At 42.7% G+C, this 18,058-nt stretch overlaps 2 protein-coding genes across 2 annotated transcripts; both read right to left on the reverse strand.

Moving 5' to 3' along the window:
* Positions 1 to 1,053: 1,053 nt before the first annotated feature.
* LOC119738056 lies at positions 1,054 to 2,403 on the reverse strand. Its single transcript, XM_038212781.1, has one exon. It carries the CDS (start codon positions 2,340 to 2,342, stop codon positions 1,290 to 1,292), a length of 1,053 nt encoding a protein of 350 aa, XP_038068709.1. The 5' UTR covers positions 2,343 to 2,403; the 3' UTR covers positions 1,054 to 1,289.
* Positions 2,404 to 9,959: 7,556 nt separating this feature from the next.
* Positions 9,960 to 11,205, reverse strand: LOC119738057. Its single transcript, XM_038212782.1, has one exon. It carries the CDS (start codon positions 10,967 to 10,969, stop codon positions 10,217 to 10,219), a length of 753 nt encoding a protein of 250 aa, XP_038068710.1. The 5' UTR covers positions 10,970 to 11,205; the 3' UTR covers positions 9,960 to 10,216.
* Positions 11,206 to 18,058: the final 6,853 nt, after the last annotated feature.

Genomic DNA, 18,058 nt, shown 5'->3' on the forward strand with positions numbered 1-18,058 from the left:
ATTACAGACACACTCTCGGAAAAAAATGGTCCGGATAACATTGTTAACTTATTTCTTATGATGGGACTGCGGTTTGGCCGAAGTCAATTGAGCGTGATCGGCTGACTGATAAGGTTTAAACGAACAAAACCCCGAGCCAACGAGGTTTTTGTATAGAAAGCACCCGGACCACATTTTGCGAGAGTGTGTCCGTAATGCTTGAAGCCTGCCGGTAATGCTGAGCCTGCATACTGCCAAAGTTACCAGTGGCATCCCTACTGCAAATAGGACCCATTTTTTTACCCTAATTTTATCAAATCTGCTCTTAGATAATAGCCCAAAAGCTAGGGAGATGATCCTCGGCTATATTCGCACGATTCCACCGATTTTTAAACTAGACGGTCTCGTTTTTTACAAAAAATTGTGGGGGCACTTTTTATGCAAATGAACGACTCGGACGCGTAGAAATTTTTGAAACCCTAATCAAAATTATTGCGCCCGCTGTCGGTCTTATTGCGCCATTCTGATATATCTTCTGTCTGGCACCCCCCCCCCCCCCCCAGCCAGCCACTCCCCCCCCCCCCCCCCCCCCCCACCACCACACCAAAAAAATAATATAGGTTTTCCCGGACAATTTCGGAAAATGTGCGTTTGAATTTGTAAAACATAAATTCAATTTGGCGCCGAGTTTGAGAACGACGTACATCCTGGTTTCATTTTCGCAATAACTAGCATTCAATTTCATTTTGCATCAATCAAATGAATGGATGTGCATAGCGTTTCATTTAAGGGATTACAAATACGTGATTAGGTTTTCGGTTTGACGTATGCGTTGCCGATTATTACGAATGTGCAATCCAATTCGCAGAAAATCGATTGTCTATTGTGACACGGGCTGAATTGAACATTCTTTTTCATTTGTTACAATTTAAATTCGCATTTTTTGCATTCAATTTAAATAAATTTTACAGGCCTATTCAAATCATGATACAACTTTGATTCATTAATTAATCAATGTATGCCTTATTGATCATTAATGTGTTTGTTCTTATATACACAAAGGCCTATGTGAAATGTAGGCAAATGAAATGTGAATTTGATATAAATATGACCAATATGAAATCAATAAAAATAATCATGTAGCCATATTATTGAAACGGTAAAGGGACACATCACGTGCCATGTTACATGGGATCTGCATGGGGACTTTTTGTTGGTTCATTATCTTAATTGTATTTTAATTTCTTTATGTATTTCTTAAGGTTCTCTCTCGTTTTATCAGTTCGATTGTCTATCCTTCAATGACCTGTCTACCAAGACATCGAGGGAGATATGTCTGAGAATGATGTACCAGGCGGTGCACAACCAATGTTGAGTGCAGCCACCTCCTGGAGACGGAGGGATCTCCAGACTTGCAGGTTCACACCAGCTTGGACTCTTGCGTCTTGGTCTCCAAATCTGTCCTGCCATTCAGGAAGCCCCAGCGTGCGCTTCACTCCCGCCTTGAAAGCTGAGTGCGCCATTTCCGTAGGATTTAAGAATGGCGAGTATGGGGGCAGCAACTTGATGGTGAAATTGCCGGCATCAGGGGGTAGTTGGGCTCGGATATGAGGACGAGCGTTGTCATATATCAGATATATGTGTTCGCCTGCCGGGAATAACATACCGCATTCTTGTACAGTCGTCGCTAAGAAATCCTCAAAAGTCGCTCTCGTCACAGTCTCTGATGATATTCTGTGAGCCACAAGTCCAACCTCACCAGAAATGGCAAACGTGATGTTGACTTGCTTGCCTCTCTGGCCATGGACGACACGCCTTGCTGGCTCTCCACGAGGAGCGCGACCATAAGACCGACGGGTCCATATGTTATACCCAGTCTCGTCAATGTACACAGTGTGGCCAAGGACACCAACCTGAAGAAACCAATTTCCAAATATGACTTGTGCATCTAATATGCGTGGCTCATTCCTCTGTTCTGGAACATCTTCCGCTAGTTTAAGAGTTATAAGCATACCATCTAGAGTTCTAGCGATGGTACTAGTGGTCACGAAGGGCTTATCGGGAAGATCAGCTCGCAGTTGAGTATTGAGTTGACGCAAAGTTAGAAGGGGGTTGTCATCTAGATATCCTTGAAGGGCATCTCTCATGTCGTCGTCAACCTTCTGGTTTATGGGTCCTCCTTTCGGCAGCTTATTACGACGACCATCCCGAAGATATACGCCAACGATTGATCTGGCCGTTGAGTGCTTGATGCCCAGCGTATCTGCTACCTGCAGATAGTCAGCGTCGTCAGCCTCAAAGGCATCGATGAGGAGATTTCGGTCAACGTCCGAGATTCGTCGGTATCTCCCTCTTGCAGCCATTATTGGATATTTTAGGACTATGTGAACTGAGACTCTTGGCTATATGATGCGATTGTGGCAAATGCTGAGCAGAAAAAGAACGATTTTCTTAAGGTTAGGTTTTTATATAGGATTTATTACAATAGTTGGTATGTTTCAAAAGACTACACCTCTTGGTTTTAGCTCAATCATCATGAACTTTCAAAAATTCAATCATTCAATCAAGCATTCCTAAAATGTTACTTTAACACATAAATGAATTCCACTGCTTGACCAGGCATACGTTAAATAACACTGCAAGGGAAATTGGCTGCACATTTAGCGAAAAAGATTGATGACAAATTAAAAGGAAAATAGGATTGCGGATGTGCCTTCGATTTCGCGCTAAAATGAAATGTCAATACGCTAAATGCAGTGCACATTCGGGAAATCGTACGCTGATTTTTTACGACTGAATGCACCTTCACGGAAAAAGAATTATCATTTGTTAAATAGAAACAGAGATTTGGAAGGTTCATTCTATTTCGCACGAAAACGAATGCTTCTTTTACAAATTCGTGTACACATGTTCCGAAATTGTCCGGGAAAACCTATAGTAATTAAATACTGTTAAAAATGTGCTCGTTTATTTAGACATTCATGAAGCATATTAAAACTGATTGGATTTTTCCAAAGTGTCTTTCCCATTTGCAAAAGTTCTTTTTAAAAGCCCTTCAACCATTACAGACACACTCTCGGAAAAATGGTCCGGATAACATTGTTCACTTATTTCTTATGATGGGACTGCGGTTTGGCCGAAGTCAATTGAGCGTGATCGGCTGACTGATAAGGTTTACGTACAAAACCCCGAGCCAACGAGGTTTTTGTATAGAAAGCACCCGGACCACATTTTGCGAGAGTGTGTCCGTAATGCTGCGAGTCTAGACTGTGCGAGGTCAGCGAGGTCAACGTAGGGGTTTCGTTTACGTGTTCTACTCAGCCATTCTGCAAAAGTGTTCACAAAACGGTAGTCTGGGGTGGCCTTGGCAAAATATTTTTTCTCCATGGTGCGTGGCCACCAAGTGTCCCTGTTCTTTCCTGTGCTTTGCTTGCCGCCCGTGCGCCGAGTGCAACGAAAACTCAGAAGGACTACACATTAGTATGCCTTGCGCGGTCTGACTAATCGAAAGACTACACTGCGTACGTAGTACTTCCGGGCTATGCGTAAAACCGTCGATGGCAACGCGTACTGCAGCCTGCTCCACACCCTGGAAACGAGGTTGAGTCTACGGTGCTCGCTATTTGAAGCACAAGCATGTGACGTGATAGAGTGCTCTGTTGCTTCCATTGTGTGTTAATTCAGCTCCATGCTTCCACCAAGGCTGAGCTTTGTGAGTTCGCTGCCCGCCACGTATAATTCAGTGTCGCGTTATAATTTCGGGGGCCTGTTTGGGATCAACGAAGGATCGATGCATTTCTTCAAATATCGCAATCTTTAACGCAGTCACAAAAAAATCGACGAAAAAATGTCCGATCCGGCGAAAGACACCCTCTACATTTTTCCACGGACGTGGAGCGATTTTGATGTCGCGGAAGTCCGCGGTCTCGGATCCTTTCAGGAGCAAACTTTTTTCGGAGGCCGAGTAAACTTGCTCTTATATAGCCTAGATGGTTGAACCAACTTGAATAAAAGTTGAATCGACTTTTTCCTCGCAGACAGTCTCGCAAATTGTAAGAAGTTCAAGTTTACGTTTGTTGAAGAGTCCAATACTGAAACTTCATTATGACCTAATTCCTCCATGATTCAAACCGGAAACACTCAACATTTTCATTTCAAATGACACCTTCACGTTTTATTGCATTATGATTTATTGTCAAAACTGTACAATCAGCCTTCGCCTGTGTACTACGGTAACCTTTTCACTACGTTTTCCAAATGCGACTGCCTCACAAAATGCCAATTTAACAGACCAACGGGAACATTTACAGACAGTTGCCATGGTAAATAATTAGCATGTGTGTAAATCAACGGGGGACGGGGAACCCCCCCCCCCCCACCCACATTTTAAAGCGGGGGACATTGTTTGGTCCCCCCACACTTTTTCTTCCCCGAATAAAAATTGTAGCCTACAATAATGATTCTATTGCTCAGAATACATGTATAGCTGATTCAATTACTCCAAACTCAAAACTTTAAAAGATGATCTTTTGCTGAAATTGGTTTTAGTGGTCAGAAATTGCCTCAATTCACACCACAGAAATTGCTTTTCTATAACTGCATGTCTCCTCAACTATATCCCCCATTTACATTTAACTCCCCACATTTCCATCCCCAACACTACGCCCTACCCGATCTATGATCGGGTAAATCAGCTTGTAAAATAATAATTCTACAAATGGCACACTTAAGAGCTCAAGATGTGACCAAAACATTCCAAATTTGTTTTAAAAAGGAATATTACACCAGAGGGAGTCGCTACATTATGCACGAAATACGTACATGAATAATTAATCACCTCGCGTAAGCCCATAGTTCAAAGAAATGCATTTATAAAAAGAGACGGGAAAACCTTGGTCTTTGTGGAGCATTGATCGTCTCTAGATTTAAACCTAGACAAAGTAACATACGTACGCCACTATAACGAACATCGCGGAATCCACAGAAATTGTTCGTAATTAGCGATCGTTCTGTAAAGCGATTTTTTTTTAAGCTGCCGGTGCTCCGGTACTTACTTTTCAATAAACAGGGCCAGAACCCCTACACGCCCTGGTACTTCTAGTTTATACTGAAAGATGACTTTGAACACGTACCGACTATTCAGTAATGTAATTACACAGATTGTGTGCAACTACCTACAGCAATGGGTGGCTTTCGCCTTCTATTCCTTGGGGAAATAATAGCAACTTTTCGCTTTTCTGTTGACATTTTTCAACAACAATATTCGGTACATTTTGTACACAAAACTCGAGAGCCAAGGACGATGTTCGGTGTAGCCGAGTGTTCAGTATAGCGGCGTTCGGTATAGCGACGTTCGGTATAACAACAATTGAATTCGCTTACCTTGTGTATAAACTCTTTGCAGTGGTTGTCGTCAAAAAAACTGTAAAGCTCTGGGTTTCCTCGTGGTGTACCATACTGAATCACAGAGAGTTCACTCACAGGCAATAGAATAGTGGGCACTCGACTAGCCTATATACTGCATGCTTTACGAGACAATGGGGAAGGGCCATAGCGAGAACGTGACCTTATTTGCTTAATTCCCGAAAGTTACTAGGCCTAGTCCACACAACTCACTTAGGCAACTTAGGCCATCTGACGTTAGTGAAACGCCACAGTTAACAAACAGCAACGTGGTTTTAGTATAGCCTATTCAGCTCAAGGATTTTCCACGGTCTTTATGAAATGGACATAGTTGTATGATGAAGAATAAGGTCAGTTGTACAAAGGACAACTGACCTTATTCTTTACCACTATAGCCACCGAGAAGATTGATATGAAAATATTTGCCTAGTAAGGCCCCAAAAAAATATTCTCTGGTCATACCAAAGTTCCGGAATTGACGCGGCCACGCGGCTTTTTTTTTTTTTTCAAGCTTGGATTGTACAGACAAGGTGGGGTACTATTTTGCTTTTTTGGTGTCCTCATGTACATTGGTGTCCTCCATAATTTGCCTTGGTGCTTTCGATCATTTTCCTTGGTGCAATTTCCCATCCCTTGGTGCTCTTTGGTAAAAAAAATTGAGGAGGTGCGGAAATAGAGGGCGCTGTTGGAGCTACCGCGGAACATTTTTGAGAAAAAAAAGATCGATGCGCATGATTAAAATCGACGCGCGCGCTGACCAGAGACCGACTTATTTTTTATTTTTTTGGCCTAATATTGCCTCAGGCTGTTGCCTAATAATAAAATGCAAGTAGATGGGAATCGATGTGACCTGGTGTGATACAATATGGCTATGCTTCCTCAGAAGTGTTATGTCCACTGAGCTGAAATTTCAAAATCATTTGATTTCCAACGATCAGTCAATCGACTGATTTTTGGAAATAGAGAGTGCTATCGACGGAATCGTTTTTTGGGAATCAAAAGATTGTGCATCGTCTCAGAAGTGTATGGTCCACTGAGCTGAAACTTCAGCTGGTCAGGTTTAGAAAATTCTTTTTTTTCGGGTTTTATTATTGGAAACGAACAAAATGCACGGAAAAAAAGATCCTATATACACGCCTTTATAAAGGTCGACCTACAATCCTGGCCAAGATCGCTGGCCCCCAACCCCCGGCCCCCGTTCAATGTTGTCTCTCATTACGCGATTTGTGTTCCATCAGCTGGAGATAAAAACATTGACCGGGGGAGCGGGGGAGTGGATGACCGTGGCAGGCTCAGGAAGTGTCCCAACCATTTTGGCCGGGATTGTAGATTTACCCCTTCAGCTGTACGAATTAGACACATTTTCAACGTTGCTGACGTGCACCCCACTACGGAAGTCTCCGCCTACGTCATAAATCGATACGTCATAAATCGATGCATCGCTACATCGCCCAAGCCTAATGTTGTATCCCAGCATGCATCACTCATAACATGGTCCCTCCCATTAGGGTGCAACAGTGCAAAACATCCCATAGACACTAGTGCTAAATGCCCATAGTTCAAAATTCTTTTAAAAATACTCAGAACTCTCAAAGGTTTTAGGCTGCACAGAAAAATGATGATCAACATGTCATCCTGGTGGGTTGACCATTGACTTTTCGAGAAATTCTCGCCCAAAGACGACGACCCCTATTTTCTCAAAGCGGAACGGTATTGAAAAACGATCCCTCCACAACATGGCAAAATAACGCCACTTTCGAGCCCAACTGTATCCAAAATGCTCAGAATTGGAAGCCCCGAGTCCGGGCTAAAGGTTCGTTGCCACATCTCTTCCATTCCCCAATGTTATGGCTCTCAAAACTCTCTAATATAGATTATTTTGAGGGTATAACTTTTATGCATGGGCTCGGCGGATGGGTTTAGGCCTATTTACAGGTGTGCACCCTTTGATAGGCCCGACAATTTTTTAATTTACCCCAAACCATGCACTTTTACGGCAAGTTGAAGGATCCGTTACTCATATTCCATCAAAAAACAATTGAAAAAAAAATTATTCGAAGTCGATATTATGGGCCCGAAAATAGTGTGTGTTTTTTTGCGCCTGCTAGCTGTACAGCGCCCCCAACGACAATAAATTGAGTTTCAGCTTCTTTGAAGCTGAAAATACCCCCCCCCCCCCCTTTTTCGAATCGAATTGATGTAATAGGCTGATACCCTACAGTTTCCTTACGATTTGGGAGCATCTGTTGCGGAAAAATCCTGGTTGATACCTTTAAAACATTTTTTCCCCTCCCCGTAGATTCCGCCCACTGAAAAACCCCTGCCGCTGTAAAGCGCATGCGCGGCGCGGCCATGTTTGGTATCCTCTTACAGGAAGCAACAGTGCAAAAAAATCCCTCAGACACTTGTGCTAAATGCCCATACTTCACAATTCTTTTTAAAATACTCAGAACTCTAACAGGTATTTAAGCTGAACAGAAAAATGATGATCAACATGTCATCTTCCAATTTCTTATCATTTTTGGGTGGGTTGAACATTGACTTTTCGAGAAATTCTCGCCTATAGAAGACGACCCCTATTTTCCCCAAAGCGGAACGGTACGTAGCCATCTTGAAAAACGATCCCTCCACAACATGGCAAAAAATCGCCACTTTCGAGCCCAATTGTGTCCAAAATGCTCAGAATTGGAAGCCCCGAGTCCGGGCCAGAGGTTCATTGCCATATCGCTACAATTCCCCAATGTTATGGCTCTCAGAACTCTCTAATATCGAAAATTTTGAGGGTATGCTCGGCCCATGGGTTTAGGCCTATTTACAGGCGTGCACCCATAAGCCAATTCAGGTTGCATATGAGAACGTTGCATGACATGGCTGTTATAACTTCATCCAACAACCAGATGTTCATAATTCGTTTGGGTTTGCAGTAAACTGATGAAACCGAAAGAGTCAACTGTCAAATTAAATTTGACAAAAACGGAAACTCGACAAAATATATGTTTAGACACTGAGCACTGGTTCGTCTGAATGTACCTAACTAACTGCAGACTTCATGCACACTCGAACCATGCATAAGGAAACAATTTGTTGATTTTATACCACACTTTGAATTCCTTCCTTCAAATTATTGAGGCATCATTGGTCACTTTTTTACATCAGCGTAATTACGAGGTGAAAAGTACCTATCTTCCAAATGGGGGCGCTCTGCTAAATAGACCATCATTATGCAAGGTCCCCCTTGCCCATGGGCGTCGCCAGGATTTTTTCTACAAGGGGCAAGCACATCCCCCCGCCAAAAAAAAAACATATTTTCCAGCGTTTTTCCGATTGATAATTTTTTCGAGGGTGGGCAAGGACATTGCCCCCCCCACCCCCACCCCACTACATTAACAACAATATGACTTCGTGCCTCTTTTTCTTTTCTGTTTTCCCCTTTTATTTTTATTTTTCTTCTTCTTCTTTTTTGGGCTTGTCCGGGGGGACAAGCACCCCCTTCCCCCCCCCCCCCTCGCAACGCCCATGCTTCTTTCTCAGAAACAGTGCAATACTTTTTTATCATACTTCGTTCACAACACGGGTGTGTTCCGTCCACTATAGTGCACTGTGTAGTTATTCTAAGTAAAAAACATAAATTTGTTTTACAGATAACAGCAGTGGTCTACATCAAAATGATCTAGTTTTGACAACGAAACAAGCAATTGATAAAACTTTTCCCGTACATTTAACTTCACACCACGTATATTTACAGAACATTTCACTCTGATGTGCTAGTTAAGCAATGAAGTACAAAATGTAAATAAAAAGAGTCATTTACTTAAAACTCTAATACTACCATAACAATGCTGTTGAAAAAGAACATTATTTGAAACTCTTATTCTACCATCACAACTGCTGTTAAAAAAAACCAAATTAATCGAAAAACGAATTCTACAATCACAACTGCTGTTAAAAAAAGAAATGTAATTGAAACTCTAATTCTACCATCACAACTGCTGTAAAACTTTGGCAGCGTTGCTTTGTGAGCAAAAAAACATCAGAACCTTTTTTTTACAGTGTAGTCACGTGGTACTAGTACACTAAATCTGCAACGACTTATCGCGTTTTCCCTAAAAGCCTACCCCGGGTCGACCTTGCGACGAACTGACTTCTCAGGATTTTTAGCTGCACCTGAGCTACGGCGATCGGGAACAACTCAGTCGCCAATTGTTTTGTGAGCAGAGTACAACTGCGATGATACAGGGTGAGTACACACAAAAAAGCGGAACCCAAACCCCCTAAAATATATATCATAATTATGCGTTTTAGATCAAATCTGATGTATACATTTTCAACTTCAGAAACGTTAGTCTGTTCTCAATCATTTTGTACACCTCCATATTATCTTAGTTGGATATAACGCCGAATCAAATGTCATTGTCCTGCCTTTTCATTTGATTAACGTTGGCAACAACATGCGATATGCGCCAAAGCATTATCAAGTCAGAAAGCGCGGTGCAAGACTGAAAAGTTAGATTAAAAGTTGTCTAAACCATCACGAGAATCACGGGGGGGGGGGGGGGCGGGAGCCAGTGTCTCTGGCTTGAGGCTCATGTGCGAATGAATTTTGTTGGCAAGTGCATCTGTGTGGATGTCATAACGAGTTCAAGATAATAAGAAGTAGGCATATTTTCTGCCTTGTACAGGCCTACAAGCAATATTTAGGAGATGGATAAAATATCTTCAAAAGTAGATTCTTATGAAGCAGTCTTGTAATGATTATGTAACTTAGAATGTTGCACAGCAAGCGGGTTCAACTCCAAAGAGCATCATAGATAGTTTGCTGGGTCTCTTGGAACATTCATTTCTCACCATACACGCATAAAGGATTACCGAGTGCCGGTGCGAAAGCCAATGCATCAGCGTCAGCGTCGAAGCGAGTCGCGTTGTTGAGTTGGCAGATGGCTCCTGCGACGGCGGTCATCCTGTCCGAGATGAAGTTGACGGAGCGGCATTGGGGCTCGGCCTCGCAGGCGAGAACGCACGGCTTGAGGCTCGGTGCTCGGATCTCTCTCAGGACGTGGCCGGTCAGTCGAGCTGCCAGAAGGCTCCAACGCTGAAGCGTCTTGCCGCAGTTACCGGTGTCCGGAGTCTTGGGCAGGGGAGCGCGTCTGCAAAGTGCCGGCCTAAGAGGTTCATCCTCGCAATCAGCATCCGCCCATGTCCCGTTCAGCATGTACACGCAATAACTTTCACCGAACATGTACGGATCCCAGTTACCGTACTGTACTGCAATATCGCCGTCTGTGCATGGATATACTTCGACAGCTATTCTCCGACAACCAATCCATACTGGTTGACCGGGCACTGGCAAGAGTCTCGCGAACTCGTTTTCCTCCGGGTTACGAGGGACTGCCAGGTTGCCGCCAATAGCAGCACACCCGGCGGTGGCTCCGTCGCCGATGTAGCCGGCGCGAGTGACGGTTAAGCAGGAGTCTGCGAACATGCTCCAGTTGCCAGGGCATGCAAATTCTCCGTTAACTAGTATTACGGAGAGCATGCCAATGACACCAGCGCCAAGGAAATAGACGAGAGGACTTGCACGAAAAAGCATGATTCAATACAGTTTAGGAGTTGTTTTGATGATTGCGATGCTCGTCTTTGAGTGTCCAACTTGTGGTGCTGATTGCAAACGATGTTGAATGCCGCAAAAGAGAAGCCTTTTTTGAGTTGTTTCAGTAGAACAAGTATTTAAATCCGCCACTTTCTACATTGATGCAAGATGAAACACAGATGTGGACTTAGCCCGCGTCTGATAACCCGAGCCAGCTTCCAGGTGAAGTTTGACCGTCAGGTAAACGAAATTGCCAGTAACTGATCGGTCGATGGCGCGCTCAAACGAATTTTTTCTCACCAATAATCAGGAAAACCCAAAGGTCCTGTCTGCGCATGCGTAGTTTATCGCGCGAGGCACATTATACCATCCCTGTTGTGTAGCGTGTAACCATGATACAGAAGTCTAATTTTACAGACAGAATTCAGAAACGTTATTGACCTATAGCCGTTTGCGGGTTAGCCACGCCCCTTAGACAACCCTATGGAATTTGTGTACGCTAGGTTTTGTTTGTCTTAGATGGTGCGCGTTCTGCGTCCATTTGTATAATGTAATTGGACAATATTTCACAAGCTTCGTTGACGCGATTCTGCCGCGATAGGTCAATTATAATGAAGCGAAGGCCATCACCACGGTGCGTGCAGAAGACAATCCTCTAGCAAGTTAAACCACAGCTCGAATAATGTTTACGACATCAGATTTTATTATATAACTGACATATAGATCCTTGTCATTTGATTGATGGAACTCACAACACTGATATTCATTATTACTCCCATTCACGCCGGGGCTCAAAAAGACACAGTCTCCCATGGTGAATAGGATTATAACAGCCAAGTAAATCCTTCAAATTAGGTTTTCGCCCTTCAAGTAAATCCTTGTCATTTGATTGGAGGGTTGTAGGTCACGCGGCATTCATTAATCGAACCATTGCACGGCCTACGTCATAACCGTGCGTTTTTGGTTCCATTCACCGTGCATTTTCGTCCCATCCCTTTTGATCTTTTGCACGCCGCGCGCACGCTAAGACCCGCAGCGGCAGAGCGCTATACGATCTTTGCGCTATATGCGTTACCAAGTACAAAACTTGCCTTTGAAGTTGATGTCGTGCGCACGAGATATATGTTGTGCGCACGAGATATATGTTGTGCGCACGAGATATAAGTCGTGCGCACCAGGTAATTATGTCGTGGGCACGAGATATAAGTCGTGCGCACGAGATTTTTGGAAATATCCTTTAAGGGGCTCCGTACATGACAGCTTCCGCTGCGAGCAAATCAGAAAAAGCTATGCGGGCCTTATTCACCAGTCGGCCATGTTGAATTGAAAGTGAGGTAACATCTTCATTTTTGGAACTTGCGAAGATAAATGACAGCAAGTACATTATTAAAATAATTCAAGTCTGCTTAAAATAAATAATTAAAATTTGTAATAAACATTCCCAAATGTTTTAAGACAGATTTACAAAAAAATTAAAGTAAAATAAGTCTGCATAAATAGTCTGGCGCCATCCCATTCAACAGGTAACGATTAATGAAATACATTCAGGGAACACGACAAAAATGACTACCTCATGAACCACTGTGAAAGTTTGCAGTGCGGCCGAAAAAAGTGGAAATGGTTCGTTTACTACGTCGTGTTACTTGTTCGTTCAATGCCTCATTCAATAATGGACAACAATATTTGCTAGAAAAATAACATAAAAAATACCACGGATATAAATATATCTTTAAACATTTTGTTGTTTTTTTCAAACGGAAAACTATAATGGACGTTATCCTCTTCTTGTATTTGATCATATGTTTATGAAGAATATAAACGCAAGTCAGTCTTTACTGATGGGTTTTTTTTGGCAAATTGTGTCTGTGGGGGAATATAAAAACAAAATACCTAATTGAGCATTGAGGCACGAACTTAAAAAAAGCCCTCTTCGTGCTGGCAATTGTGAGAAAGCTATAAAGATCTAACACTTTTTTTCTCCGACCAAAAAAACCCTAGTTCACTTAAGCATACACACCTCAGTTCCATGATTGGATATTACGACAAATACGTCTGGTTGATGAGCTATTTTCTCAAAAAGGTAGGGAAGCCTTGTTATTGCGATGAATCGTGTTGCAGTCAAGTGTAAGGCTCAATGACGCTCCCTTAATGAGCCTTAATTGCAAACCTTGGAGGAAAAATCGATATTGGTCGAAACGTGTACTGGATCAAAATATTTGTATACAAAATGGAAAGGCCCCAAATTTACTCTCAACTTGCATATTTATGTCTAAAGATAGTCCAAAATACATGACTTAAATTTATCATAAATGGTATGAGACTGACTTTTTTTGTATAAATTATCCAGCAACAAGATATGCATGTTATACGCTGGAATAGGTTCTTACGATGTCATGATTATTAGGTGCACTGAGGCGACAATCGATCTCGTATCACACCACAATGCATTCAGTATAGGCCTAATAGCTTTTTTCTTGCATATGATTTGAAACCTTGTGTCCGTCATGGCCTTCAGGAATCAAAACTCGTTAATTCAAAACACGATGTGCGTGAGCCCGTAAAAGCAGACCTTGCGTTTTAGTTCTGAGTCCAAAAATATCCCCACGAACCCCTTCACTCAACTTTGACCGGTGTCTAGTTAATGAACTTCAGAGTGCCTATACTCAACTGGTGGGGAAAGGAAGTTGCCAGGGAATACATTTATGTTTTCGTTGCAAAAGGTTTGATTTCGCGATGTTTATTTCGGATGCAGCCTTAGAAATAGGCACCGATTTAAACAGTGTTGTTGTTTCTCTCGTACCCCAGCCCTGCAAACAGGGTGCTGGGAAGGGCAGATGAGCTTCACAGAATCTTGTGAAGGAAGTTGGGATGGCATTCTGGGTAATTTATCATGACCTATGTATAAAGCATCTGGCTGCAGCTGTAGACCGCGGTTAGCCATTGCGCGCAAATACTATCCGAAAAGTTTGCCGTAGAAATGCATACACACCATACCGGATGTGATTTCTTTTTCATTGCGGACCATGTGGACAAATTTTGAGCGTCGAGTGATATGCATTTCGACCCTTCGTGAATTTGAAAACGGAGCCTGAGCAACTGACGGGAGTTGAACATTTTACAAAACAGATACAATTTACAGATTTTCCTACATTATTATGCTTTTTCAACCAAAAAAGGGCGCCGCTTTAAGAATGGGAATAAAAGAGTGATGAATGACTCAGCCCCTGAAGGTCTAATTCTGCCTCCATGCTCAGTCTTAACGGCCGTTTCAAACCTTGCAGGGTCGTGGTCGTGATTACTTGCAGGTCACGGGTCACGCAAAATCTATCAAATCAGAGCGTGAATTCGTCAGCCCTTCCCAGCGTCCTGTTTGCAGGGCGGGGGGTACGAGCGAATGTTGTTGTCGAGTCACTAACGTCGAGTCCAAGTCCGAGTCAGTGGCGTACCCTGGAGTTATTCACAGGTAGGTGGGGCAAGGGGCAGCAGCATTTTTATAGGTTGGGGGGGGGGGCACCAAGGCGGATCCACGACAAAAATCAAAATTTTCAGAGGGCCGACTGGTTTGCCAGTTACTGCAAATACGAAAAGGAGGGTGGGACGGTCCTTATTTGACGCTAGGGGGCGCCCTTTATATCCTTTCCCCTTTTCTTTAATATTTCATAATATCGAACTGTAGTAAAGGGGATCAGCATTGAGTTGAAACTGAGATCATTTGGTTGAATTCCGATTCCGAGTTCAAATCTCAATTTTGTACGAAAATGGATGTGCATGAACATGAACGCACGTAAGCTATATTCATATTAGACCTAAGTTGAAGTATGGCGGACACAATAGGAGGGCGCTATTTGGAGTGGGTAGGTCCAAACTCGTTTGTATATTTCCCCGAATTTACCAACTTTAAATAGCGCTCTTCTATTGTACCCGGCGTCATGCTTAATGTTTGCGCTGTCGCAGCGGGAAAGTTGGGAGGGGCCTATAGGTCTTTCTTTTGTTTGTAAACATTGGCGCCATTTTATATGGGCTGCTGCAAGCGCATAAATTGAAGCCGTGGTTGGCAACACATTTTTCAAAAACATTAAAAAAAAAAAAAAAAGGCCCCATAACACCCTCAATACAAAGTAAAAAGGCATGTTTAGGAATTTCGTTGTGGCTTTGTTGACAGTGTTGTATTTCCACCAATCTAATAATATTTTGGTTATCTGCAATAACTCGTCTTCATCTTTGCAGCGCTGGACGTTCCATAGTTTTGCAACCCGTGGTTGGCAAAAATGCAGTTTGCCAACCAAGCGTAGAAAGGTCTAATGTTATTTTTAGCTGAAAGGCAGAAATAGACAGCGCCCTCGCTTGTCTTTTGGGTGAAACAGAAATTTGCAGGTTGACATAGGTTTCTTCACACCACGATCGCATATAAGCCTCAAGTAGTGAAATCAGATAAAATGTTAACATAAAATAGTGCGCTAAGAGGAGCTGACGGCTTGTCATGTGTTGAAAAACCATTATTTTTGGGGTTTTTTTTTAATTGCGCAAACCGAAAGGTTCAGTTGCATGGGCAAAATTGTAAGGAAACAGAGAGAGGGCGCCCTGCCACATCTCCAGTGTGGACGCGTGCCGCTGATTTTGCGAAAAGTGCAGTGGGCAAGTGAAGGGCTGCAATAGGGTTTCAGACCTGTAAATCGACTCCCGTAGGCCTAGGTGATAATAAGCTGTACTTCCCGATTTTGTTAATTAATACTCACAACTAATTTTATTTGGGACGGCCGGACAACCGTGAAAACACAATCCAGGCTGATGCCTTTCAGCACGGATGGGCTGTTGGCAATTTGTTGTCAGCCCCCCCCCCTTCAAAGTGGTCTGGCGACGCCCCTTTTTCCACCCGCCACCCAAGTAGAAAACAATTTAAGCACCTATATCATAATTCGATATAGTGGTTTCAGCCTGGTTTAAATTCTGATGTTTAATTTGGCGAGAATATTGGGCAAAGCAGAAGACATTTGCTGTTTGAAAGCAATATCATTGTTTTCCATACGCTTAACAGCCTTGACTTTCACAAAACCGCGGATGTCGGATCCAAATCTGGTAGAAAAATCTCACCCACTAAAAATTGCTAAGTCGCTTTGACAGGTATGGAGATCCAATGTAATTGTAAAAGCATGTGTAACTGACCCTTCTCTCCCCCCCCCCCCCCCCCCTCCCGCCCAACACACACACAAAAAATATGTTTCGGTTCCTTTGCACCGTTGCATGCACGTGAAATTAAATCCATTCAACGTCAAAATATCTATCTAGTTTTGGGGACATCCCCTTCAAAAACAACTTATCACTGAATGGGATTATTTAAACTCAAGGCACAACCATTATTTGCGCTCCGCCTGGGAGAGAACGCCGTTGGCATAACACCGCGTGGCCGGGTCTTGATTGAACCTGGCTTCCGCGGCAAGTCCCCCGAGAAGCACTCGGTGTTTCCTGCTACGCGGAGTACGGTTGCACGGTGACATTTCCCAGTTTCACCGACGGCCGTGCACGCGCTGCACGCTAAGAGCTTGCGCGCAGCACGGGCCGAGTGAGCTCATCACAAAGCCTCACCGACAAATTCTTTCAATACTTCACCGCAGTTTTTATCGTCACATTCTTGAGTAGCGCGCCACCGCACCTCAACACCTTCTGCTAGGCACTTTATAGGAAGACACAGTTAAGCCATAATTTACGATCCGCGTCGTTTCACAAAGTGCACTTTGAGTACTCTGGGCAATTGCGAATGCTACAGAAATGCAAAATATTGTGAAATGAGGAATTCTTTTGAAATACCGCTAAAACTAGGAATTGCATTTAACTGACTGAGGAAAAATATATAGGCCTAGCCTTTGAACCCATATAATTAAATAGTACCTCTGAAATGACCGAATATTTCTTTTGCGGAAAATTAGGTATGCACCAGTGAATGAGTACACGACATAATTAAAATAAAGTAACTTCAGTAGTCAAGAAATGTTGTACAGGAGCGTATTGAGCGATCGAAAATTGGGAGCGGCTTTATTTATATCTTTATAGAAACGACAGTTCTCTTCTCTTTTGCAGTTTTGAAATTTAAATTAAAAAACTTCCCAAATCCTGAGCCAAATATGATTTCCTATGCGAATGATAGGCGAAGTATTTTCGGAATGGGTGACAGTCATTCTTACAGCAAAGTGGCTAATTAGTAGCTGGTGAAACCCAGATCAATTATGTTCTCACAACCACACAAGGCTTGCTAGTCGCTCCTGGCCCGAAATCCTTGCAATGTCATTTATTTTAATGCAGTCTTTGAAACTTCACCTTTGTGTACGTGTGTCATTTAACCTCATTTCTAATGTTTGTTTTGCTATTTCAAGGGTATTTTGGTGCCTTTTTGTTTTTATGCTGATGCAAATTTCCATATTCATGAGCAAAAGTGTGATGTCATTCACCACAAACCTCTATGTTACAGCTAGCATAATAAGTTAACAGAAAACGTTACCGGAATTTTGGATATTTTGCTGTTGTAAATTTCCTCCTCTTCGGTGATTCGTCGTTGTGTCAGTACATGACAGTATACGCCAATAAGTAAACTTTTCTCACAAATGTTTTCAATGAGCAGATTTGTGAGTTCACTTTTGAACAGAAAACCCCTCAACTGAACGGTGGCTCCCTGAAATGACATCACAGCAACAGTGCCCTGATCAGTTGTCCGGAAAAGCATGGACGATTTTAAATATTTAAAAAAAAAAAAGTACACTTGTGTAGAAAATTAACCAGAAAGGGATGTCAAATTGTTTTTTTATTTTAAAGAGGAGTAGAAAATTAAACACAAAATGTGTTCCTCAGAAAAATTCCTTTCATGGACGTTTTCACATTCAGTCAGTACTCAGTAGTCAGTCAGTCAGTCGGTCAGTGATTCGGTCGGAGGACATTGGGCTGGCATTTTGAGTCCTGCATAAACAAATGACTAAAACAATTCCCTAGCGAAAATCAAAAGTGGATGGGTATAGCTTCATGGAATGACATGCAACACATACAGTGGAAGGCTCTGGAGTTTGTTTCCGATGATGAATTAATACATGTCAACAGATCCGC

Source organism: Patiria miniata, unplaced genomic scaffold (assembly GCF_015706575.1).
Source record: "Patiria miniata isolate m_02_andy unplaced genomic scaffold, ASM1570657v1 HiC_scaffold_3, whole genome shotgun sequence".
Lineage (NCBI taxonomy): Eukaryota > Metazoa > Echinodermata > Asteroidea > Valvatida > Asterinidae > Patiria > Patiria miniata.

Coding starts and splice junctions, on each gene's coding strand:
- LOC119738056 (XM_038212781.1), bottom strand. CDS start 2,342: ATGGCTGCAAGAGGGAGATACCGACGAATCTCGGACGTTGACCGAAAT.
- LOC119738057 (XM_038212782.1), bottom strand. CDS start 10,969: ATGCTTTTTCGTGCAAGTCCTCTCGTCTATTTCCTTGGCGCTGGTGTC.